This window comes from Lissotriton vulgaris, chromosome 7 (genome assembly GCF_964263255.1).
Source record: "Lissotriton vulgaris chromosome 7, aLisVul1.2, whole genome shotgun sequence".
In the NCBI taxonomy this organism is placed as follows: Eukaryota; Metazoa; Chordata; class Amphibia; order Caudata; family Salamandridae; genus Lissotriton; species Lissotriton vulgaris.
In genome coordinates, this window is record NC_141695.1 from 84,826,564 (window position 1) to 84,846,592 (window position 20,029).

At 45.5% G+C, this 20,029-nt stretch overlaps 1 protein-coding gene across 3 annotated transcripts in view; it reads right to left on the reverse strand.

Annotated features, from left to right (window-relative positions):
• Nucleotides 1-20,029, reverse strand: part of LOC147700843 (putative DBH-like monooxygenase protein 2) — a 434,868-nt gene that overhangs the window by 90,370 nt on the left and 324,469 nt on the right. For all 3 annotated transcript variants that reach the window (XM_086929747.1, XM_086929748.1, XM_086929746.1), the window contains exon 11: nt 13,307-13,437. In XM_086929747.1, coding sequence (XP_086785873.1) covers nt 13,307-13,437 — 131 coding nt within the window. The remainder of the gene's footprint in view (nt 1-13,306; nt 13,438-20,029) is intronic.

A 20,029-nucleotide genomic window follows, 5' to 3' on the forward strand; every position in this document is an offset into this window, starting at 1 on the left:
ATCTCATGTGCAATTGTTGATGTCCCACTTTATGTTTATCCCCTTTGTTAGGTGTGCCCTGCATAGAGGATTGTTGACGTCCCACTTTATGTTTATCCCCTTTGTTAGGTGTGCCCTGCATAGAGGATTGTTGACGTCCCACTTTATGTTTTTCCCCTTTGTTAGGTGTGCCCTGCATAGAGGATTGTTGATGTCCCATTTTATGTTTAGGTTTCCTTCCCTTTGCTCAGAGTGAACTGCTTAGGTGTTGGTATTCCTTCCTTAGGTCCTGATGATAAGGTCCTAGTTACCTGCGTGATTTGCCTACCGTGTTTTAGGGTTGCGTAGGAGGTATTTACTCTAAACCAGTGATTACTGGATGTGTGCTGCATTTACAATTTTGGTGCTAATCATTCCATGTTTATGTCCTAAGTGTATACCTACAAGTATTATTTTCTAACAAGTGCCTACCCCTGACAGTGGTCCATGTGGCCCTGTCCTGTACATAATTACCTTGTAAATTCTGCCCGTGCCTCTGGCACATTGTAAAGTTTGTGTGTGTTATCTAATGTGTTTTTTACTATAATACAAAGGCTATTTTTTATATAACCTTGTGTGGAGTCTTCTTTGTGGTGGGCCTTGGGTGTTGTTGCTGGGGTGCGTGCGCAAATACTTAACTCATACCGCCTCCAAGTTTAGCCTTGACTGCTCGCGCCACGTTACCTAGAGGGTGAGCAGGGGTTACCTTGGTGTGTGACTCCCTTGCCCTGACTTTAGAAATGGCGATCCCTGACTGACTATGGCGTGAGCCTTGGCCAGCCAGGGTCCCGTTTCTAACACTGTTGATAATAGAGCGATATTCACAGTAGGGCGCTATATGCAATAATGTAAGAGATCTGTAGCAATGGCTCTGCAATATTGTACTACTGTGTGGTAAATGAAAATTAATAAAATCAATAAAACTTTGTTTAAAAAAAAGAAAAAGGTCGATGGGCTTTGGGCCCATTTTCATCCGGACTCTGGTAAATTGCTATAAAGGGGCTTCCGCTAAAATGTTATTAAACAGGATTTTAATTATTATTAATCTTAATTATTAATCTATTTTTTAACATTTATATAGAACCCTTGGCACAAGCAATAAGAACTGACAATCTGATTACACCCTTTAACTCTTATCAATATAGCAGTAAGGTCGCTTTTTACGCGGATGTATGAAATCTGGTCCCCTTGGCATGTTACATTGGAGAACGTTAAGCCGGCAAATCTCAAGTAGACCCATTTTTTGTTATGAATCGATTATAATATACCCCTGCAAGGATTGCTAAGTTTTCTCCACTTTCCACCCCTAAATGTACAAGATACAACCTTATTAAAGCCAATGAAATTCATATCTTTTATGAGTGTTCCAGACTCAGTGCTTTCTGGAGGGGAGTTGATGAAGCCCTTTGTGGTTTCTTTGGAGAGAACATGATCTTAAATGTGACTCTGGGTTTTGTTGGGGATTATGGTACGTTAATTAAGAAGATGAGGTATTCACATAGATGTTTACTGCTTTATCTTGTCTTAATTACACAGAGGGAAATATGTATGAACTGCAGAGATCCTTTGCCCCCCAAGCTAGAACACTGAGTTAAAGCTGCTTTTGCAATGGCCCGACTAGCCAGGGAGGATGAAAAGAGAACTGTTCGAACATCTGGCAGGCCTTTACATTGTGGAGTAGAGGTCTGGGACTTGCATAGTCCCTCTCGGTCCTATGATTACACCAAGCCACCAACAATGGGGCAGGTCTGGTCCAGGGTACAGACCAAAGCAAATTAAGCCGCCTCGGGGTGCAAGGTCGGAAGGGCAGCTTTTAAAGAATTGCAGATGCATATTTGGTGAGATTAGGAAAGAAAAAAGAAAAAAAACAGATCCCACTGTGGAAGGATTAAAGGTGCAGGAGTAAGATTGTAAATGAGCCTCTTCAGGAACTTTATAAAAATAGGTGACTTAAACAGCAAAGCTTGGCGAGAAAATGAAAAAAGGCCTAAATGGGTCACAAATAACATTTAACTATGTTCACAGCAAAGCCTTGCTGGGCTTCCAATAAAACAAACAGCAACACATCAGATAACTTGGCCTGAAGGGGGTCAGTCTGATGATCATCACATCAGGTCACAAACGTTTGCCCAGAGGCAAGAATAAACTGATTTAGTTCATGAGTTTCACAACGCCAAAATGATGTCTACTAGTTCTGAGGGCAGATCAAAACTACTGAGATGGTTCCATTCAAAGGGGTGTAGGTTGTGGAGATTTGAGTGTGGATCACTTATTAACTGCTGAGACAAAACACCCTCCTGAGGAGGTAGATGCAGTGGAGGTCAAAGTCTCAGAAGACCAGAGTAACACTCTCTTGGCTTAATACAGGGCAGCCAGAATGAGGTGAGCTCGGTCTCGCCTGACTGTCATAACTCTGGAAAGAAGAAGCAGCAGTGGAAAGGCATGCATATTGAATGTGTATCCCAGGGAAACTCTAGTGTGTAGTAAGTATGACACTGTTCTCTGCAGTTGCACAATTGCAATGCAAGACATGCTCCACTGACCAATGTGATGCTTTGAGACACCTTCTGGTGCAAACGCCATGTGTGCCCCACCACATGATGTCTGCTAAGGTCGTCCATGCTGTCGTTCAAAGAACCCACCAAATGATTAGCAGCCAGAGAGATCCCTGGCAGTCGAACCCCCGCTAGACCCTTTGTTCTTCCTGGCACAGTTTTTTCGACCCTATACCACCAGGTTCACTGATAGAATATCGACGGCCATAATATCCCTTACCAAAATATTGTGACATAAATATCGATGTCAAAATATCAACATCTTATATCCATAATGGTAAGTACAAAAATATTGAGCAAAAAAATATCAATGTCATTATTATAGTTGTACAAAATATCATGTTTTAGATATATAAAATAAAATAATAAATATTAAATATGTTTAATAGTAACATTAGCTTTAAAAATAAATTAGATTCAATATAATACAAAACAAACCGTTCTCATTAAATTACAACATTAAACTGCTTAAATTTAGTAAAACTATTTTTCAAATTACACATAATAATTGAAAATATTATAATTTTAAATAAAAAAACAATTTAAATAAAACAATACAAAATAAATTATAAATGTAATCCACATACTATTCCCACTATAATATAAACAAAACTACGCAAACTATCAAAGTAAATATATAAAAAATCAACCCCTCCAACTTAACACAGCACATAAATATTAAGGCTCCGATTCCGATAAGGTTGGGAATGGCTCTAACCCTCGATTGGAGCCATCCTAACTGCATTGAACTTGCCCATTCGGATTCCTTTCCGACGAGCCATTCTGATGGGCTCGGTCAGAAAGGAATCCGACTCGACTTTCCGCATGGCTTATAACAGGTTTGGGAAGCCCGTCCGCCATCTGGAAACCCTTCAGTACTCTCCCGGCTGGCTCTTTCCGGCAGCAGGAGTACAATGGCAGTTTCCCACTGCCTTTTTGTGCCGGCCTTTCCGACACAGAAAGGCAGTGGGAAACCACCCACAGCAGGGCCACCATTCATACGAGGCTGACAAATGGTTGACATTGGTGCCCCCCTGTTGATCCCGGTGGCAGGCACCTTGGGGTGCTTACCATGGGTTGCAGGGATGAACTGTGCCTCTGCACTTAACAATGAGAGCATGCATTCAGTTTGGAATGCATGTTCCCATTGTTAAGTATAGGACTGTGACTGAACAGGGTTAGGTTGCATCCTACTTGTAGGTCTGAAACCGACGACAAGAGGTTGTTCGGTTCGAGTTCCGGGCTGATGTCGAAAGGACTGCCGTCTGTCCAAGATCGGAATCGGCCCCTTTAAAAGTAACATTTACAAAGGGAAGAATTTGCTCGTTTTGAGTGGTGGTGATGGAAATAGCCCTTTTTGCAGGGTTATCCCCAAACTTTTTGCTTCTTCCTCCCTTATTTTTTCTGACCCGTGTTGGTTGGCAATAGGACTCTACCACTGCTAATCAGTGCTAAAGTGCATATGCTCTCTGTGTAAATTGTGATTGTAACTGGTTATCCATAATTGGCAAATGTGTATCCCCCATAAGTCCCTAGTAAAGTGCACTGAGTGTGACATGGCTGTTGTTACAAATGCTAATAGTAGGACTGCAGCCCTGATTGTGCCACCCACATGAGAAGCCCTAAAATAGTGTGTCAGCCTGCCACCGCAGTGCCTGTGTGCAGCCTGTGATCTGCCATGTCCTCCTGATCAGTGTCTCCACTGACCAGGCCTAACCCTTCCCTTTCTGTGCACATTGGTCACCCCTATGGAAGGCTCAAGGTACCCCCTTGGGCAGGTGCAGTGTATGTGAAAGGAGAGCATGTACTTGTGCAGGTGACATGCTCTGGTAGTAAATTACAGCCATTTTCGTTTTTCACTATTGTAAGGCTATCTTGCCCATAGGCGATCATGGGGAATGCTGGCTACATTGGCTACCAGCATATCTTCCCATAGGAGCAAGGTAGGACATAAAAGTCTGGTATCCCTGAACTTAGAATTTAATAACACATATTTTAGGAAAGGTGTTTTTTAAATCCTGTGTTTGAGAACAGCACCTTTAGAAAGTAGTTGTTCTCTTGTCTGACCTTTCTGTTTGCCTTGGCTGGTTTGTGAATTGACTGTCTGGCTTGTGAGTGACAGGGCTGGGGGATTCCAGGAGACAGAATGAGTCCACCCAGTGATTAATAGAAGCATCTGCCTCCAGATGGGAGGGAGGAGTTGCACCTGGGACCTGAATAGGACTGTGCCTGACCCCACAGTGCTGGCTCCACCCCCTGTGGTGCGTCTGATGTCTCTGCCCTGCACTGTGAAAGGAGAGAAGGAATCATGTCAACAAAGTGCCCCTGGGCTGTGATTTTTCTCCACAATGCTGTCTCCACCTCCTGCTGGGCGGCTGACGACCCTGCCCCTCTCTCTGAAAGGAAAGGAGAGGCCAGGAAAACAAAGTGCTCAAGGAACACCCAGAACTTGTTCAGACCGGGCTCAGAGCCCTCCTGCACAAAGGGAACAAAGAATTTTAGGGGTATAAGTACAAGACCCCTGACTACAGAAAATTAGAACATCCTGGAATCATGAAGGAACCTCTGCCAAGGACAAAGCTGAACCTGAAGGAGGAAGACTGTCCTGCTGTTGCTCTGCTGGACTGACCTGCTGTTGCTTTGCTGTCAAGGAGAGGGGAAGGACTTTGCTTTGTGCTGTGTCCCCTTGCTTGAAAGAATCTCCAAGGGCCTTAGAAGAGCTGGCTCCCTGTTAAGAAGTCCCAGGAACAAAAGGACTTCACCCCCAGCTTCCCTGAACTCTGTTGATAGAGTTCTGTCCTTCCTAGGGTGTTTGAGCCAGTTGTGGTGCCTCTGGAAGTTTTACTTGTGTTGCGAAGCTGGAAACCAAGCTTTTAAAGACTTTCTGCAAGTTTTGTCGCATTGCTCGCTTGCGGAGCGCATCCCAGGCAGTGCGAGGAAATTACCGCCGCTACGAAGGCCGAGATCATTGCAGCGCCTGTTGCCGCTGCCAGAGCCGTCACATCTTTCATTTGCGGGACGCACTGGACCGGTGTGGGAAGATTACCATTGCAGCGAGTGTCGTCGCAGAGCCTGTCGTTGCTGGGTGAGATCGTCGCACTGCTTGCTTGCGGACCGGCATCACGTCGCTGTGAGTGTTGTCGCAGAGCCATCGCATCAAGAAGCTGCGAGAGGAAGATCACCGCTGGTCCGCGCATCGTCGCAACTCCAAAGATCATCGCATCGTGCCTTTGCAACCTTTTACACTATGGAACCTCCGCACCAAAATCCACACAAGGTATCGCATCCCTCCCCATACAGACCGGAGTCACCGCATCACACCCGCTACATCAAGCGGGGCTGTCGCATCGCCTCCCCAAGGTCTCAGGAGTGACGCATCGCTTGTTTTCCACCACACCAGTTTCTGCTTTGGACCTTTGTCGCATTTAAAGGTACTGTTGGCTAAACATGAACTTTTCACGTAACTGTGGATTATTTTATCACAACTTTAAGAACTCTTTTGAAATCATATTCTTGAACTGTGAATGGTGGATTTTTATTGTTTTGGTCTTGTGTAGTTTAGATTAAAATACCATTTTTTTCTAAACTGTTGTGGAGTCAGTTTGTGGTGGTTTCACTGTGTTACTGTGAGTGTTGGTACAAATACTTTACACATTGCCTTTGATAAGCCTTGACTGCTCGTGCCAAGCTACCAAGGGGGTGAGCAGGGATTATCTAAAGAGTGTATCCTCCTTACCCTGACTAGAAGCTAGGGTCTCTATTTGGACAGTGGTACCTACCTCTGCCAACCAGAGACCCCCAGTTCTAACATTATTGTGTCAGCGGTGGGATTTTAACTTAACTTGTATTTGTACTAGACCCACAGTGACTGATGGACATCACTAGTGAGTGCAGACCACTACGCCACCGCATACTACGGTTGAGTTTTTTGGTTTAGTTCTATTTTTGATTGTAACCCTGAAGGAATCCAACCATCATGTCCCTGAATGGTAAACCAGCAAGCGAGGTTGCAGAACTGGAGTTTTATATTGAAATGTTAAGTAATTACAGAGTAGGTCAACTCAAGCAGTTCTGCAGGGACTTTGGATGTTCCATGAAGTGTCGCTCTAAGAAGGAGTAGCTACAGAAGGCCTTAAGGGCCTGGTGGGAGACCAAAGAGGCTGGGGAGACAGATGGTGCAGAAGTGGAGGAGGATACAGAAAGGGATGGTTTCGAGTCACAGGATCTGCCTGTGTCTGGAGCAGCCCCCAGGGCTGGCAGCAACCATTCAGCTAAAAGTTTTTCTCCAGAGGAGTTGGAGGAAAACCAAGGGGCTAGAGATCTTAAGTTAGAAATGGTGAGGCTTGAATTGAAGCTGAAGCAAATGGAGAGAGAAAGGGCGACGGAAGAGAGCAAGAATGCCCGTGCCCTGGACGAATTGAAATCGACCTTGGCCCATGATTTGAGAATGAGGGAGCTTGATTTGGAGCTCGAGAGGCTTGAGGCCATGAGTGTCTCAGCTGAAGAAGAAACATGGGTAGCTCAAGAGGTGAGCTTTGCTGAGTTGGAGGTGGAGTCCAGCTCAGATGGTGGCAGCAATATTATAGTTTCCAGTGCAGAGAGTAAGGTACAAACACCCAGGGATGTGGCGCCTGACTTGAGGGAGGGGGTTGACATACACCAGGGTGTTCAGGTTTATGACGTAGCTCCAGTAGTGTGCAGTGTCCCTGAAGTAGATTGTGGGACTGACACAGGGGATCATATTTCTAGTGATGGGAGGTACACTCTACTGACTCTAGATGAGAGGTGCAGGAAGAGGGGTTCCCCATGGTAGAAACCTTGGTGTGTGAGCGTGAAGACCAGCCAGAAGAGTGTGGGCTGTGTGACAGAGACAGTAGTACACTGTCTTGCCAGTCTCAGGAGAGTGGTGTGGGGTACATGTGTGACGCACTGGAAGGTGAGGCAAAGGGTACCTTGGTTAGTAACTGTGGGGGGCTGTGTGATTCATGTGTTGGAGATCATATTTTAAGTCCCTGTTTTCCAGAGCTATGCCAACACCCGGTGGAGTGTGAGTTCTCTGATCCCAGAGAGCTTGCGTTGGAGGCAGACCTCCTGGTGGGTTCCAGAGAGTCTGAAGAGGCAATGGGGAGTGATCCTAAAAGGAGAGGCACAGATATCTTCCAGACTTGTGAGGTGGAAGAGGTTCAGTGTAGCCCAGTTAGGTCCCAGTGTAGTAGGAGGGGTGTAGGGCTCATGTCTGGTCTCAGTGGAGAAGTAGTGAGTGTGGGACGGTGTGTCTCATGGTGCCCGAAACCCAGTCTCTGGGCCTGAAGGGTTCCTTAAGGGAACACCAGGTTGGGGGCCTAGAAGGTGCTAGTATGCCATTTGAGGAGGATCTCCTAGTGTCTGTTGAACGGGGAGTGCCTGTTACCAAGCCTCCATCAGTTCTGGTGTCTGGCGGTGCCGCTCCATTTGGGAGGGTACAGAAGTCCAGACTGAGGGGTGAGAGAGGGAAGAAGTCCCCAGTGGGAGAACCAGTGGGCCAGGGGCCAGCCAGGAGGGCTGTGTCCCCCAGGAGTGACCATGGTGACACCATTTCCGTCCTGGGGGATCTTCGCACACTGTCAGGTGGACAGGGGTCGGGAGATCTGCACCAGGCAGACTGTCACAGGATACATGAGTCATGTGTCACCCTCAAGGGGGTACTGTGTGAGTCCCCAGATGTCCTGGCGTGCCAGGCAAGTGCAAACCGCAGGTATTGGTCCCTGGGTTGGGAGACCAGGTTCAGGATCTGCCTGACCTAGAAGGAAGGACATCTGTAACCAGTGTCCTGACCAGTTTGGCTTCCAGGGATATCCCTCCAGTAGGGAGGGTGCAGCACTCTGGAAGGGGGTGCAGAGGGAGGGAGTCCTCTCCTCTAACCTCGGTGCAACCTGAGGGTTTAAACCCTAGGTTGGGAGACCAGTTGCTGGAGGGAGGTCCTGAACTGGTAGGAGAGTTGTGTTCAGAGGGTGCCTCTGCTGGGAGGAGAGTGCGGGAACACAGAAGGTGGGGTAGAAGGAGGAGAGCCTCGCCCGGGACCCCTAGTCAACCTGAGGGTACAGACCCTGGGCTGGCGGGCCAGTTTCAGGATGCCCTACCTGACTTGGCAAGATGGAGAGCGGAAGGAAGGTACCAGGAACCTGAGGCTACAGCCCCCCACTCTCTGATGCCACAGAGGATAGAGAGGCCTGACAGGCATGCAGCCTGGCTCTCATCACTGACAGCTGTCAGTGGTCCCTGTGACTGGTTGTCCTGGTGGACAGGGTTGCCCCTGGAAGGGGCCAGAAGTACTGCCTACCAGTGTGGGCACATCTGTGAGTGAAGCCCTGGTGCGCCAGGCAAGTGTTCTACTGCAGGGGTTGGTCCCTGGGTGGGGAAGCCAGGTCCAGGTGTTGTCTAACGTGGAGGCTTTGGAGCCTAGGTTTGAGTGCCAGGTCCGGGGTGCCCCTCCTGACCTGGAATACCAGTTGCAGGATAGAACCCCTGAACTGGTGGGCAAATGGTGCAGGACAACTGCCACAGGTGCACTGACTATTCTAGAAGGGGGTACCACTCCAGGTGGGAGGGTACAGATCCCCCAAGAAGAGGAGGCCCGGGTGTGGGGAAGCCCACCCCAACCTCCTGTCCAGCCACCAGATACAGGTCCGGGACTGGTGCCAGGATGTCAGACCTGACCTGACAGGAGGGAGAGTTGACAAAGGGTGCCAAGCACCTGGGGCTACTGCCCCCACCCTCTGGGCCACAAGGGTTTTAGAGCCCTGAGAGGCATACGGCCTGGGTCCCATCCCTGACCACTGTTGGTGGCCACTGTGGCTTGCTGTCTGTTTGGTGGGACAAACCTGTGAGATAATTAAGGTTAGGTGCTGCACAGGTGGTGTCCACAGGTGAGGAGAAGGGTTCCACATGGATTGGCGTGGTAGACCCTGAGAGTATGGATAGAGTGATCCAACTGTGTTCAGGAAGGCGTAGAACAGGAATAGTACCCTGCTGTGTGGGCCAGTTTCTGTGTTCTATTGCCTTAAGCAGGGAATCCCATCAAGGTATCGTTTGGTCTACCCTGGTTTTAGGCTGGAAGGGGGTTGTGTGGGAAATGGCCCTTTTTGTAGGGTTATCCCCAAACTTTTTGCTTCTTCCTCTCTTATTTTTCCTGACTCGTGGTGGTTGGCAATAGGACTCTGTGCTGATCAGTGCTAAAGTGCATATCCTCTCTGTGTAAATTGTGATTGTAACTGGTTATCCATGATTGGCATATTTATATCCCCCAGAAGTCCCTCGTAAAGTGCACTGAGTGTGGCAGGGCTGGTGATACAAATGCTATGAGTGGGCCTGCAGCACTGATTGTGCCACCTACATGAGTAGCCCTAAAATGGTGTCTCAGGCCTGCCACCACAGTGCCTTTGTGCAGTCTGTGAACTGCCATGCCCTCCTGGTCAGTGTCCCTACTGACCAGGCCTAACCCTTCCCTGTCTGTGCACATTGGTCACCCCTATGGAAGGCCCAAGGTACCCCCTTGGGCAGGGTGCAATGTATGTGAAAGGTAGACCATGTACTTTTGCAGGTGACAGGCTGTGGTAGTGAATTACAGCCATTTTCGTTTTTCACTATTGTAAGGCTATCTTGGCCATAGGCTATCATGGGGAATGCTAGATACATTGGCAACCAGCATATCTTCCCATAGGAGCAAGATAGGACATAAAAGTCTGATATCCCTGAACTCAGAATTTAATAACACATCTTTTGGGAAAGGTGGTTTTTAAATCCTGTGTTTGAGAACAGCACTTTTAGAAAGTAGCTGTTCTCTTGTCTGACCTTTCTGTGTGCCTTGGCTGGTTTGTGAATTGACTGTCTAGTTTGTGAGTGACAGGGCTGGGGATTCCAGGAGACAGAATGAGTCCGCCCAGTGGTGAATAGAGATATCTGCTTCTAGATGGGAGGGAGGAGTTGCACCTGGGACCTGAATAGGACTGTGCCCGCCCCCCAAGCTGCCAAGGAGAGGGGAAGTCTATTACACAAGAATGATGATGCATAGGAAATAATAACCATCAATCTATTTCCAAGGACCAAGAGAAATGAATTATCCCTTCCTAAGTGAATTGTATCACAACCGAAATAAATCTGTACTTTATAATCATCCAAAACCAAACTAAATGACACAAAAAGAATTGCAAAGTAACTCTTTAATATATATTTATTATTCATTTTTTTGTTACTGTTCTATTTTATCATAGAAGGAAAATCATTATTTTTGTGTCACAAAAATGTTCACAATATATACATTGACACACTGACATAGATATTCAAAACTTTTTTGTCTGTTATAGCCCAAAAATTTTAACAAAAAGGATGCTTTACTGAAGTAAGGATAAGCATTCCTATAAAACAAGATCTACCAAAGAAATGCAAAAGGAGCCTAATCGGTATATATTATTTAAACCTATCTAATTTTAATACTCCTTGTTGATCTATTTATACAACACTAGCAGCCCGCCCCAGCGTTGCCTGGGGCAGAAAGGGGCTGGGGGCATTACAACCGCTCCCGCCCCAACCCCCTCCCGCACCGACTCCCTCCCGCCCTGACTCACTCGCGCCCCCCTCCCGCCCCAACTCACTCGCGCTCCCACATTTTCATTTACTACTGCCTCCTTCTTGCCTCCCCCTGCATCACACAGTCTCACTTTCCCTTTCCTTACCTGTGCCACCGCTCCTCACTGCACAGCCGCTCGTCACTGCAACGCCCTCCTCCTTCGTCATCACGCACGTCGCGTAGCGGCCAGCGCTAGGTCCCGGCCGGCGCTACTTTCAGGGGACTACTTTGTTTACAAACTTAATTTTTTTAATTTACTTTTTTTTAAAATTTATATAGCATATGTCCATCTACACACCCTGACGTTTTCATAGATATATCGGGTGTGTAGATTGGCGCTGTGGTTCCCGAGTTTACCTGGCCAAAAGTTGCAAGTTCTCTCTTTATAATAGTAGTATAGATAAACATTTTTGAAGGTGTCTTCTTAGAAATGTTGACGCGTTTCAGCCCCATGAATACGGGTCTCATCAGGACGAGGGCTATTAATGATTCGTCATGGTCTGTATCCTCCTAGGACTAGTGGTGGTGTGATTCTACAGGCGTCTTAAGTATTATATAACAGCAGCCACAAGTATGTTCTATGGTTCTAGGAGTATGTATATTGCGCTCCACACTTCTAAGTAATTTCGGTGAAAAATAGAGACTAGTAGAAGGCCTGCGTTCTCCTGTATTTGAAATGCGCAGTGAATTGCGTCAGTATCACAAATCAATCGTCTACGGAGGAACAATTCTTCCGCTGTATTATCAGGCAGATGCCGCTAAGCATGTATGCTCCACGCCATTCCGATTCACTCCGAGGAGAGGGGAAGGACTTTGCTTTGTGCTATGTCCCCTTGCTTGAAGGAATCTCCAAGGGCCTGAGAAGAGCTGGCTCCCTGTTAAGAAGTCCCTGGATCAAAAGGACTTCACCCCCAGCTTCCCTGAACTCTGCTGGGAGAGTTCTGTCCTTCCTAGAGTGCTTGGGCCAGTTGTGGCGCCTCTGGAAGTTGTACCTGTGTTGGGAAGCTGGAAACCAAGCTAAAAACTTTCTGTGAGTTTTGTCGCATCGCTCGCTTGCGGAGCACATCCCCGGCAGTGCGAGGAAATTCCTGCTGTTACGAAGGCCGAGAACGTCGCAGCGCCTGTTGCTGCTGCCAGAGCCGTTGCATCCTACGTTTGCGGGACGCACCAGACTGGTGCGGGAAGATTACCATTGCTGCGAGTGTCGTTGCAGAGCTTGTCGTCGCTGGGTGAGATCGTCGCACCGCTTGCATGCAGACCACACCAAGTCGCTGCAAGTGTTGTCGCAGAGCCATTGCATCGAGGAGCTGCGAGAGGAAGATCACCGCTGGTCCATGCATCGTCGCACCGGAGATCGTCGCTACTCCAAAGATCATCGCATCGTGCCTTTGCAACCTTTTTCACCACGGAACCTCCGCACCGGAATCCACACCAGGTATTGCATCCCTCCCCACACAGAACGGAGTCACCATATCACGCCCGCTACATCCAGCGGGACTGTCGCATCGCCTCCCGAAGGTCTCAGGAGTGACGCATCACTTGATTTCCACCGCACCAGTTTCTGTTTTGGAACTTTGTCGCATTTAAAGGTACTGTTGGCTGAACGTGACGCGACTGTGAACTTTTCACACAACTGTGGATTATTTTATCGCAACTTTAAGAACTCTTTTGAAACCATATTCTTGAACTGTGTATGTTGAATTTTTGTAGTTTTGGTCTTGTGTAGTTTAGATTAAAATACCTTTATTTTTCTAAATTGTTGTGGAGTCAGTGTGTGGTGTTTTCACTGTGTTACTGTGAGTGTTGGTAAAAATACTTTACACATTGCCTTTGATAAGCCTTGACTGCTCATGCCCAGCTACCAAGGGGGTGAGTAGGGGTTATCTAAAGAGTGCATCCTCCTTACCCTGACTAGAAGCAAGGGTCCCTATTTGTACTGTGGTACCTACCTCTGCCAACTAGAGACCCCCATTTCTAATAGGGGGCTACAGCATAACCTGTCTCTGCGAAGGAGATACACCGCACAGATCAAAGAGCTTGACTGGAGGATTTGGACTTGGCAAAATGAGAATTAGCAGGAGCTCATTTATATATTTAATTCAGATACAAGTTGAGAATATGCATATACCTGGTGATGTCGAAGCCAAGAAATGATGAAACAGGGAAGTAATCTGGGAGGCTCATACACAGTGCGATGTCGTTTCTGGGGTAGTAGACCAGGAAGGCAAGGCACATCTCTTCAACGGTGCTAAGACCACCCTGGAGGGAGACACAACCAGACAAGACTAGTTAGGCAGGCCCAGCTATTCCAATGTATTGCCTTAAAGGTGATATGACAGCTTTCTGTGGAAAACAAGTGTAACAGACAGTGGCCACGAACATCAGTGCTGCTAGTAATGTGCCTGTACCATGAAGTGTTACACATTGCCTCATAACTGGACCTCTCTGGTGGGATTATAGTGCAGTGAAGGCAGGGCTGTGCTTGCGCACATTGCTATTTAAGCATAGGCTTATTAGAGGTTTAAACACCATTTTACCTTGTTGCTGCTTTTGCAAATGACACTCCATGTAACTGTTGTTGTAAGTTAGGCTGCGTGAATTTCTTTACATAAGAATGGCTTGTTTTCCGCATCCCTAGACTTACATCTCGACCTGAGTCTGCACAGTGAGTGCTGAAGCCTCTAAGGTTATCATAACAATGATAGGTGTTGTTCGCGCTGATCGACTCATGCTCTAGACACAACATGCACGCAGCTGCAGCTAGCTGAAATTCTGCCGCCTTTAATATTGCCCTGCATGCATGATTTAGAACACTTGGAGAAAAAACATTTCCAGAGAGAGAGAGCTTTTTGCAGATCCTGATGTGATTTATATCTACTGATCTTGGAGGTATGGGGTTCCCATTCAAGCCTAAGAGACGTTCTAATATTATATAAAATATAGCTCCTAGCTAGGGAGGGGGCATACAAGGCACTATAGGACCTCTTTCCTCTATCATTATAATATGATTTCTCCTTTTGTGTTTTATGGAATTGCTACAATGCTGATTGTATTATTTTTAATCATATGCCTACTTATGTTAGCAAAAATACTGCATCTTAGAGTACGTCGTTAAAATAAACATTTTAATCTTTATTGTATCTCTTTTTACCTATATTGTGGACTGGTATGAGAATAAAATGAAAGAGTGTTCTTGATTCCCACCATTTCTGAGAGTAACCTAAGTCGCATGTTCTGGGTTGTCTAATCATTGGTAACTTTGCTATAGGATGAAGAGCTAATGAGACACTGATGCTAGTCGGTTAGGGGGTTCTAGGTACTGAGGTGAGTATTTTGGTCCACCAAAATTCACTGAGGTCCTGGGTCTCTGCACAGTTCTGTTTATGAGCAGAATCCCTGCAACACTAGTCCTTTCTCACCCTATATTCACAGGTCGCACAGGGAAGTGAAAATAAAGTGACAAAGATACTTTTACAGTGTGATGTTCCCTTACTATAACCATATATTATCAGAAGGACAACACCTTGTATGCCCACGTGGACCAGGTTTACTAATACTTATATGCAAACAACGTCCGCCGTGGGACTCTTTTCAAAACCAAGAGCCCCCCTCTACCTTCATTTGTAGAAGCTCGCATTCCATGTATTCACTCATAAATTTTAAGTGGTATCTACACACTTTGAGTTTTCTAATGTAAACAGGAAATGAAGCAATGTTTTTTTTTTTTTTAAATGATGACAATGGCTTCTAGGGTTATTTTTCTGTGTAATATTTATTTTCATATGCAAATGACACTATAATTAATAACATAAGTGCAGGCAATGCAGTGCTCTAATATGAAGAACATATACAATATATACACAAAAGACACACAATAAAAAGTTCACTGTTTCTATGTACGGATGATAAAGAAATGCAGGTATCACATCACAGCATGCCGACTAATCAATAGTCAAAGCAACCAAGTGAAACAAATGTTGAAGTTTCAACCCCTGTTGAGTTTCGGGGTCTCCTCTGGACAATTGTCGTCTGACTTAGTCCCTGCAATATTGAGAGGTAGAAACCAAAGCCTATCATTGATATATTTCCACTAAATGAATAGTCCAATATCTGTGGTTTAAACTCATCCGAGTCAACCACCATTCAAAAGTCATGATTCTAAACTCACCAGCAAAAACTGGCATGTAACAATCTGCCTGTACGTATATTCTGCAAATGTCCAGCATACGATGCATAAATCCTCAAAAAGGTGCCCCCCCCAACAGATCCCTGTACCAAGTGACAGGCACCGCATGGTGCCTGTCACTTAGTACAGGGATGTGTTACATTTCCATTACTGGGGGTGCTGCAGCCAGCAGCACCCGCTCCATGGAAAGCCTGGGCAATGCACCGGCCATGGTGGCGGCTGCATTGTAATTTGGCCTGTGGGACTCCCAACACTATGTTGGGCGGTCCCCATCTCCATTAGCATGATGGGTGGATGTGAATCCCCCCGTCATCCTCATCTAGCCAATAATACTATACAAACCATGCATACATATTTCTTCACAATGTTTATAAAAGAGACACAAAAAGTTCATAGTTAAAATAAGGGTAGACACTAAAATTACTTTTTGAGTTCATTAATAGCACACTTATTGAAGGGACTTTGAATGCAAGCAAACAAATTCCAGAAACATCCTGCAAAAAATTTATGATATATAAACGTCTCCTTCATTAATGCAAAGGCCTCAGTTTTATGGCCCAACGATTCTTATACATAGGCTGGACAGCAAAGAGTAAAGACTATTTTCACAAACCGATGATGAAGCATGCCACCTACCTGGTAGGTGGGTGAGGGGTTTCATAAAACAATGACCGTTGTCAGCGTTCCGCTACTGGTGATAGGGGAACAACCCTGATCTATACCTGAAAAGGGACTTGTCCACATTCTTTTCTACACTTTATTGTTCCATCAGATCAAACCCGGAATTCGGTCACATTGGTCACTTGTTGCAAGACCTGTGATAGATTTTATATAGATTGAAGTAATTAGTAGGCCACTCTGTCAGAAGCCTTGGTGATGCTATGAACCTTCCTTGTTTGTTTGAGGTCCCCACAAACGAGTAAGGAGCACTGCCATCAGTCTTGCATGGGCTGGAGAATACCTAGCATTAGACAATTATGGATATTGCAATTGTGAAGTACATCATGTTGATACAGATCAGATTCCTTTAATGAGTTTTGGGACTTTACTATGAATTCTATCAGAAGCACTTCTTTGAGATACTGAGGGCCTGATTCACAAAGGTAAACTTACACTTTAGTGTACATTTAAAAATGTTTTTAGATTTACTTTGGAATTATACTAGTAGTATCTATTCGACTGGGGAGTCGAAATGCACATTAGGGAGACTCCGCACATATAAAGATAGACTTGTCCCATCTTTTTATGAGCGAAGTTTCCACCACGAGTGCAGAGCCTCCGCAGTTGTAAAGCTACAACTCTCAAAATGTATTCATGAATACCAAAAAAAATAGTAAACTTACACTACCTTTGTCAATCAGGCCCCAAGGAAGTATTTGTTCTCTGTGAAATATTGCAACCTGTGTGTATTTGTTAGAATGGTGGCTGATTTCATGTAGCAATAATTGTCCAAAGTGAGGGTTTAAATAAAGGAGGCATTAACATATGTATGTGGGAAATAGTTTGAACCAATATTTGTGTACATGTACGTCTTGTTAGTAAATACTTTTTGAGTTTTGTATTTCTACAAGTACATCTTACCTATAAAAAATAAATGAAATTCCAATGGAAGCGTACAGGCCTCAATCTAAGTGTAGGAGAATAGAGCTCTCCTGGGTGAAAGCGTGCATCCCCAAATTTTGTGAAATGATCAGTAATTAATTGCATGGCGCATATTTCTCTCCAGCATGATTTGAGCTCATAGTGGCGCCATCATCAACAGCCTGTTTTCAGTCTGCATTTCAACCTTAAAAGAGTGGTGAATGTCCAAGCTCATTAAAATCTATTAGTATCTCCTAGCAATCTTGTTGATTGAATCTGAACTATGGCTATTTTCCATCACACCTTTATCAAAGACAATGCCCCATAGCTTGGGAATTTCAAAGAATTTCTGTAAAAACACACAATGCCCCCCTCATACTGCTTTCAAATCCTTACTTATTACAGTAGGCAAAAAGATGTCCAACTCAATAGGAAAGGACCCAAAAATAGATGAAAACTGGCCAAAAACCTGAACCTGAATCTCTAGTTTGAGAGTCTTTAATGATGGAGTAGAGTGACATTGGAGTGTCCATGGACCCGATCGTCCAAATACTGATGGCTTTTATGATGTGGCACAATCTACATAGGGAAACAGAAAACATGATGCTAAGTGAAATTATTGGCAAGTAAGAAGACTTTCATGAACTAATTGAAAGAGTCACAGAAACCAAATGTGAGAAAGTCATCATTTTTTCCCTGATAACCCCCATTTTTCGCTTGGTACTGGTGGTAACTGACTCTGACTGTGCCCTGGTCTCTGCTTATTGGGCCCTGGGCCAGTGCTCTGCTGTGATGGTTATATGGTCTAATTACAATTGCCACTGGCAAACCCTGTAAGTCCCTAGTATATAATAGGACGAGGGGGATTCCACCTACCTATAAGTTTCCAGTATATAATGGGCTAGGAGGTTTGGAGGCCCAGCAGATTTCCTGCACTTGTGTACGTGCTGCTGGTTTGCCTGCTGTGATTTAAAAAACAGCCGTGCTTTGCAGACTGTTTTTAAAATAGAATAATATGCAAATTCGAATTTGGATTTACAGGTACTTCCAAAGTCTCAAACTACCCTATTTTTTCACAAGTCCCCCTAAGGTCTCCTCTAGGTGCCCCACGGGTAGGGTGCTTTGTAGCTATAAGCATAGACATTATAAAATATGTTTCATATGCCCTGGTGAGGGAACAACTGCTGATTACATTTTCCCCATTGTAATGAATGGCTCCATGGGCTAACATTGTAATATTTTATTTAACTATAAATATTGATAGGAGCCATGTAAAAAAATATACTTCAAGGTATCAAACTAATAATAGAATAAATACAACTTGCCACTGTTGGATTCGTAATACCAATTACAGGAAAGAAGCTATTACACTTTCTTTTCTGTGAGCCAAAGTCCATCTTTCTAGCTGCTCTCTCCTGATTGGCCAGCCTGCTCCCAGGCTGTGTCAGTGTTGGCTGTTGCGGAGTGTAGTGACCTGTAAGAGAACACAATAGGTTTCCTATGGGCGGAGAAGTACAAGCTGCAGAGCAGATGGCAGGAATGAGGTGAGGGTTAGCCAAACTGGTCTTCAAAGGGAGAATGTCACTTTAGTACGGCACAGGTCCACCCCTACAGATGGCTTTTTCAGCCACATAGGAGCTTCTGTAAATGGATTAGAGAGAGAGTTGGAAAGGGAGTGTTAAGTAAAATTAGCCCCACCAGTACGTTGGGTTACCCTCATCCAGCTCCCCTGGAGAGAATTCCTCCATGCTGGATTTTGAAAGAATTATGCTTTCCGGGATAGGAATATACCACAATTTGGAGTAAGGGGTCATACACCTGGGTGGTACCCTGCATCCCATTGGTCAGGGGTGCCCCCCTGCGTGACACCAAGGAACCATGAATAAATATGGGAGAGCTGCATAGCTCCTCAGATCTGCTGCTTGAAGAAACAAGAAAAGAAGACTGTCCTGCTGACGACCCGGCCAGCACCAAGCGGACTACACTCACCAGGACTGCTCCTGCGCCACACTGTGGGATTCAGCACCGGAATGACTCTTTAGGCCCAAGGAATGGACTCCCTGCACCCTACAGGTTAACAGATCCCACCTGCACCCCCTCCACCTAGAGTCCCCATCCTGAAGTGCATCCATTGGTCTTTTTAAGGATTTGGCCAGGTGCATTATGGGAATTGTAGTGCAGACATCCCATGGAGACTCCAGACCCTTGGAGTTTTTGTTTTAGACAATTTGAATCTCAGGAAGGACTTCAGGAAGAAGTTATAGAAGTTTGGAGCAACTTTTGGGAAAAGCTCAATGAAGTGACAAACCCTACAACAAGAGTCAACATGGCTACCTTTATTCTCGAGCTGGCCTGGATTTTTTTGTGTACCATTTTAGGACCCTACTGTAATTTTCCCGATTCATGCCCTTATATAGGTATAAACCACTATGTCCTTATATAGGCATAAGAATCATAACCATATTATGCTCATGCAGTCCAAATATGGCAGGGCTACTTCCACTAGTTCCAAAAATCTACAACGATTTCTTGGAAAACTCGGCTGCAGCAGCTAGGGACTTCCCCTTGCTCGAGAACTGACTTGTCCAAGAACTCATGGAGTTTTCAAAGAACTGAGACTCTTTTATGACGTTATTATGTCCACCTTTATGTCAAACTCGGCAACTTCACGGTATAAATATGCCCACACTTGCCTTAGCAAGCACACAGTGGTTTAGAGCAGTACGACTATCTACTTGCCCGACGCATCCTGCTACTGCAAGTGCCGAAGGAAGCCCACCCTCCAGCAGACGCACTGAGACAGGCGCTGTCTTTTCTCATGCTGAGAAATCCAGCTCCAGTGTTTCCAAGCTACCCATGCGGGTTGTTGGGAAATCGAGTCCTGAGCCTGGCCCTCTTCATTCGAAAACAAGGTACGGAGCTGATTAGACCCTAAGAGAATCTTAGACACATTCTTGGCAAAAGAATATTATATTTATTCTACACCTCACTTACTTCTTCCCTCGTACTAAGCTAAGGTTAGGTTCATCGGGGTAGGCGTATTTTAGAAGCACCAGTTGAGTACTTCTAGCCTCTGTTATTTAT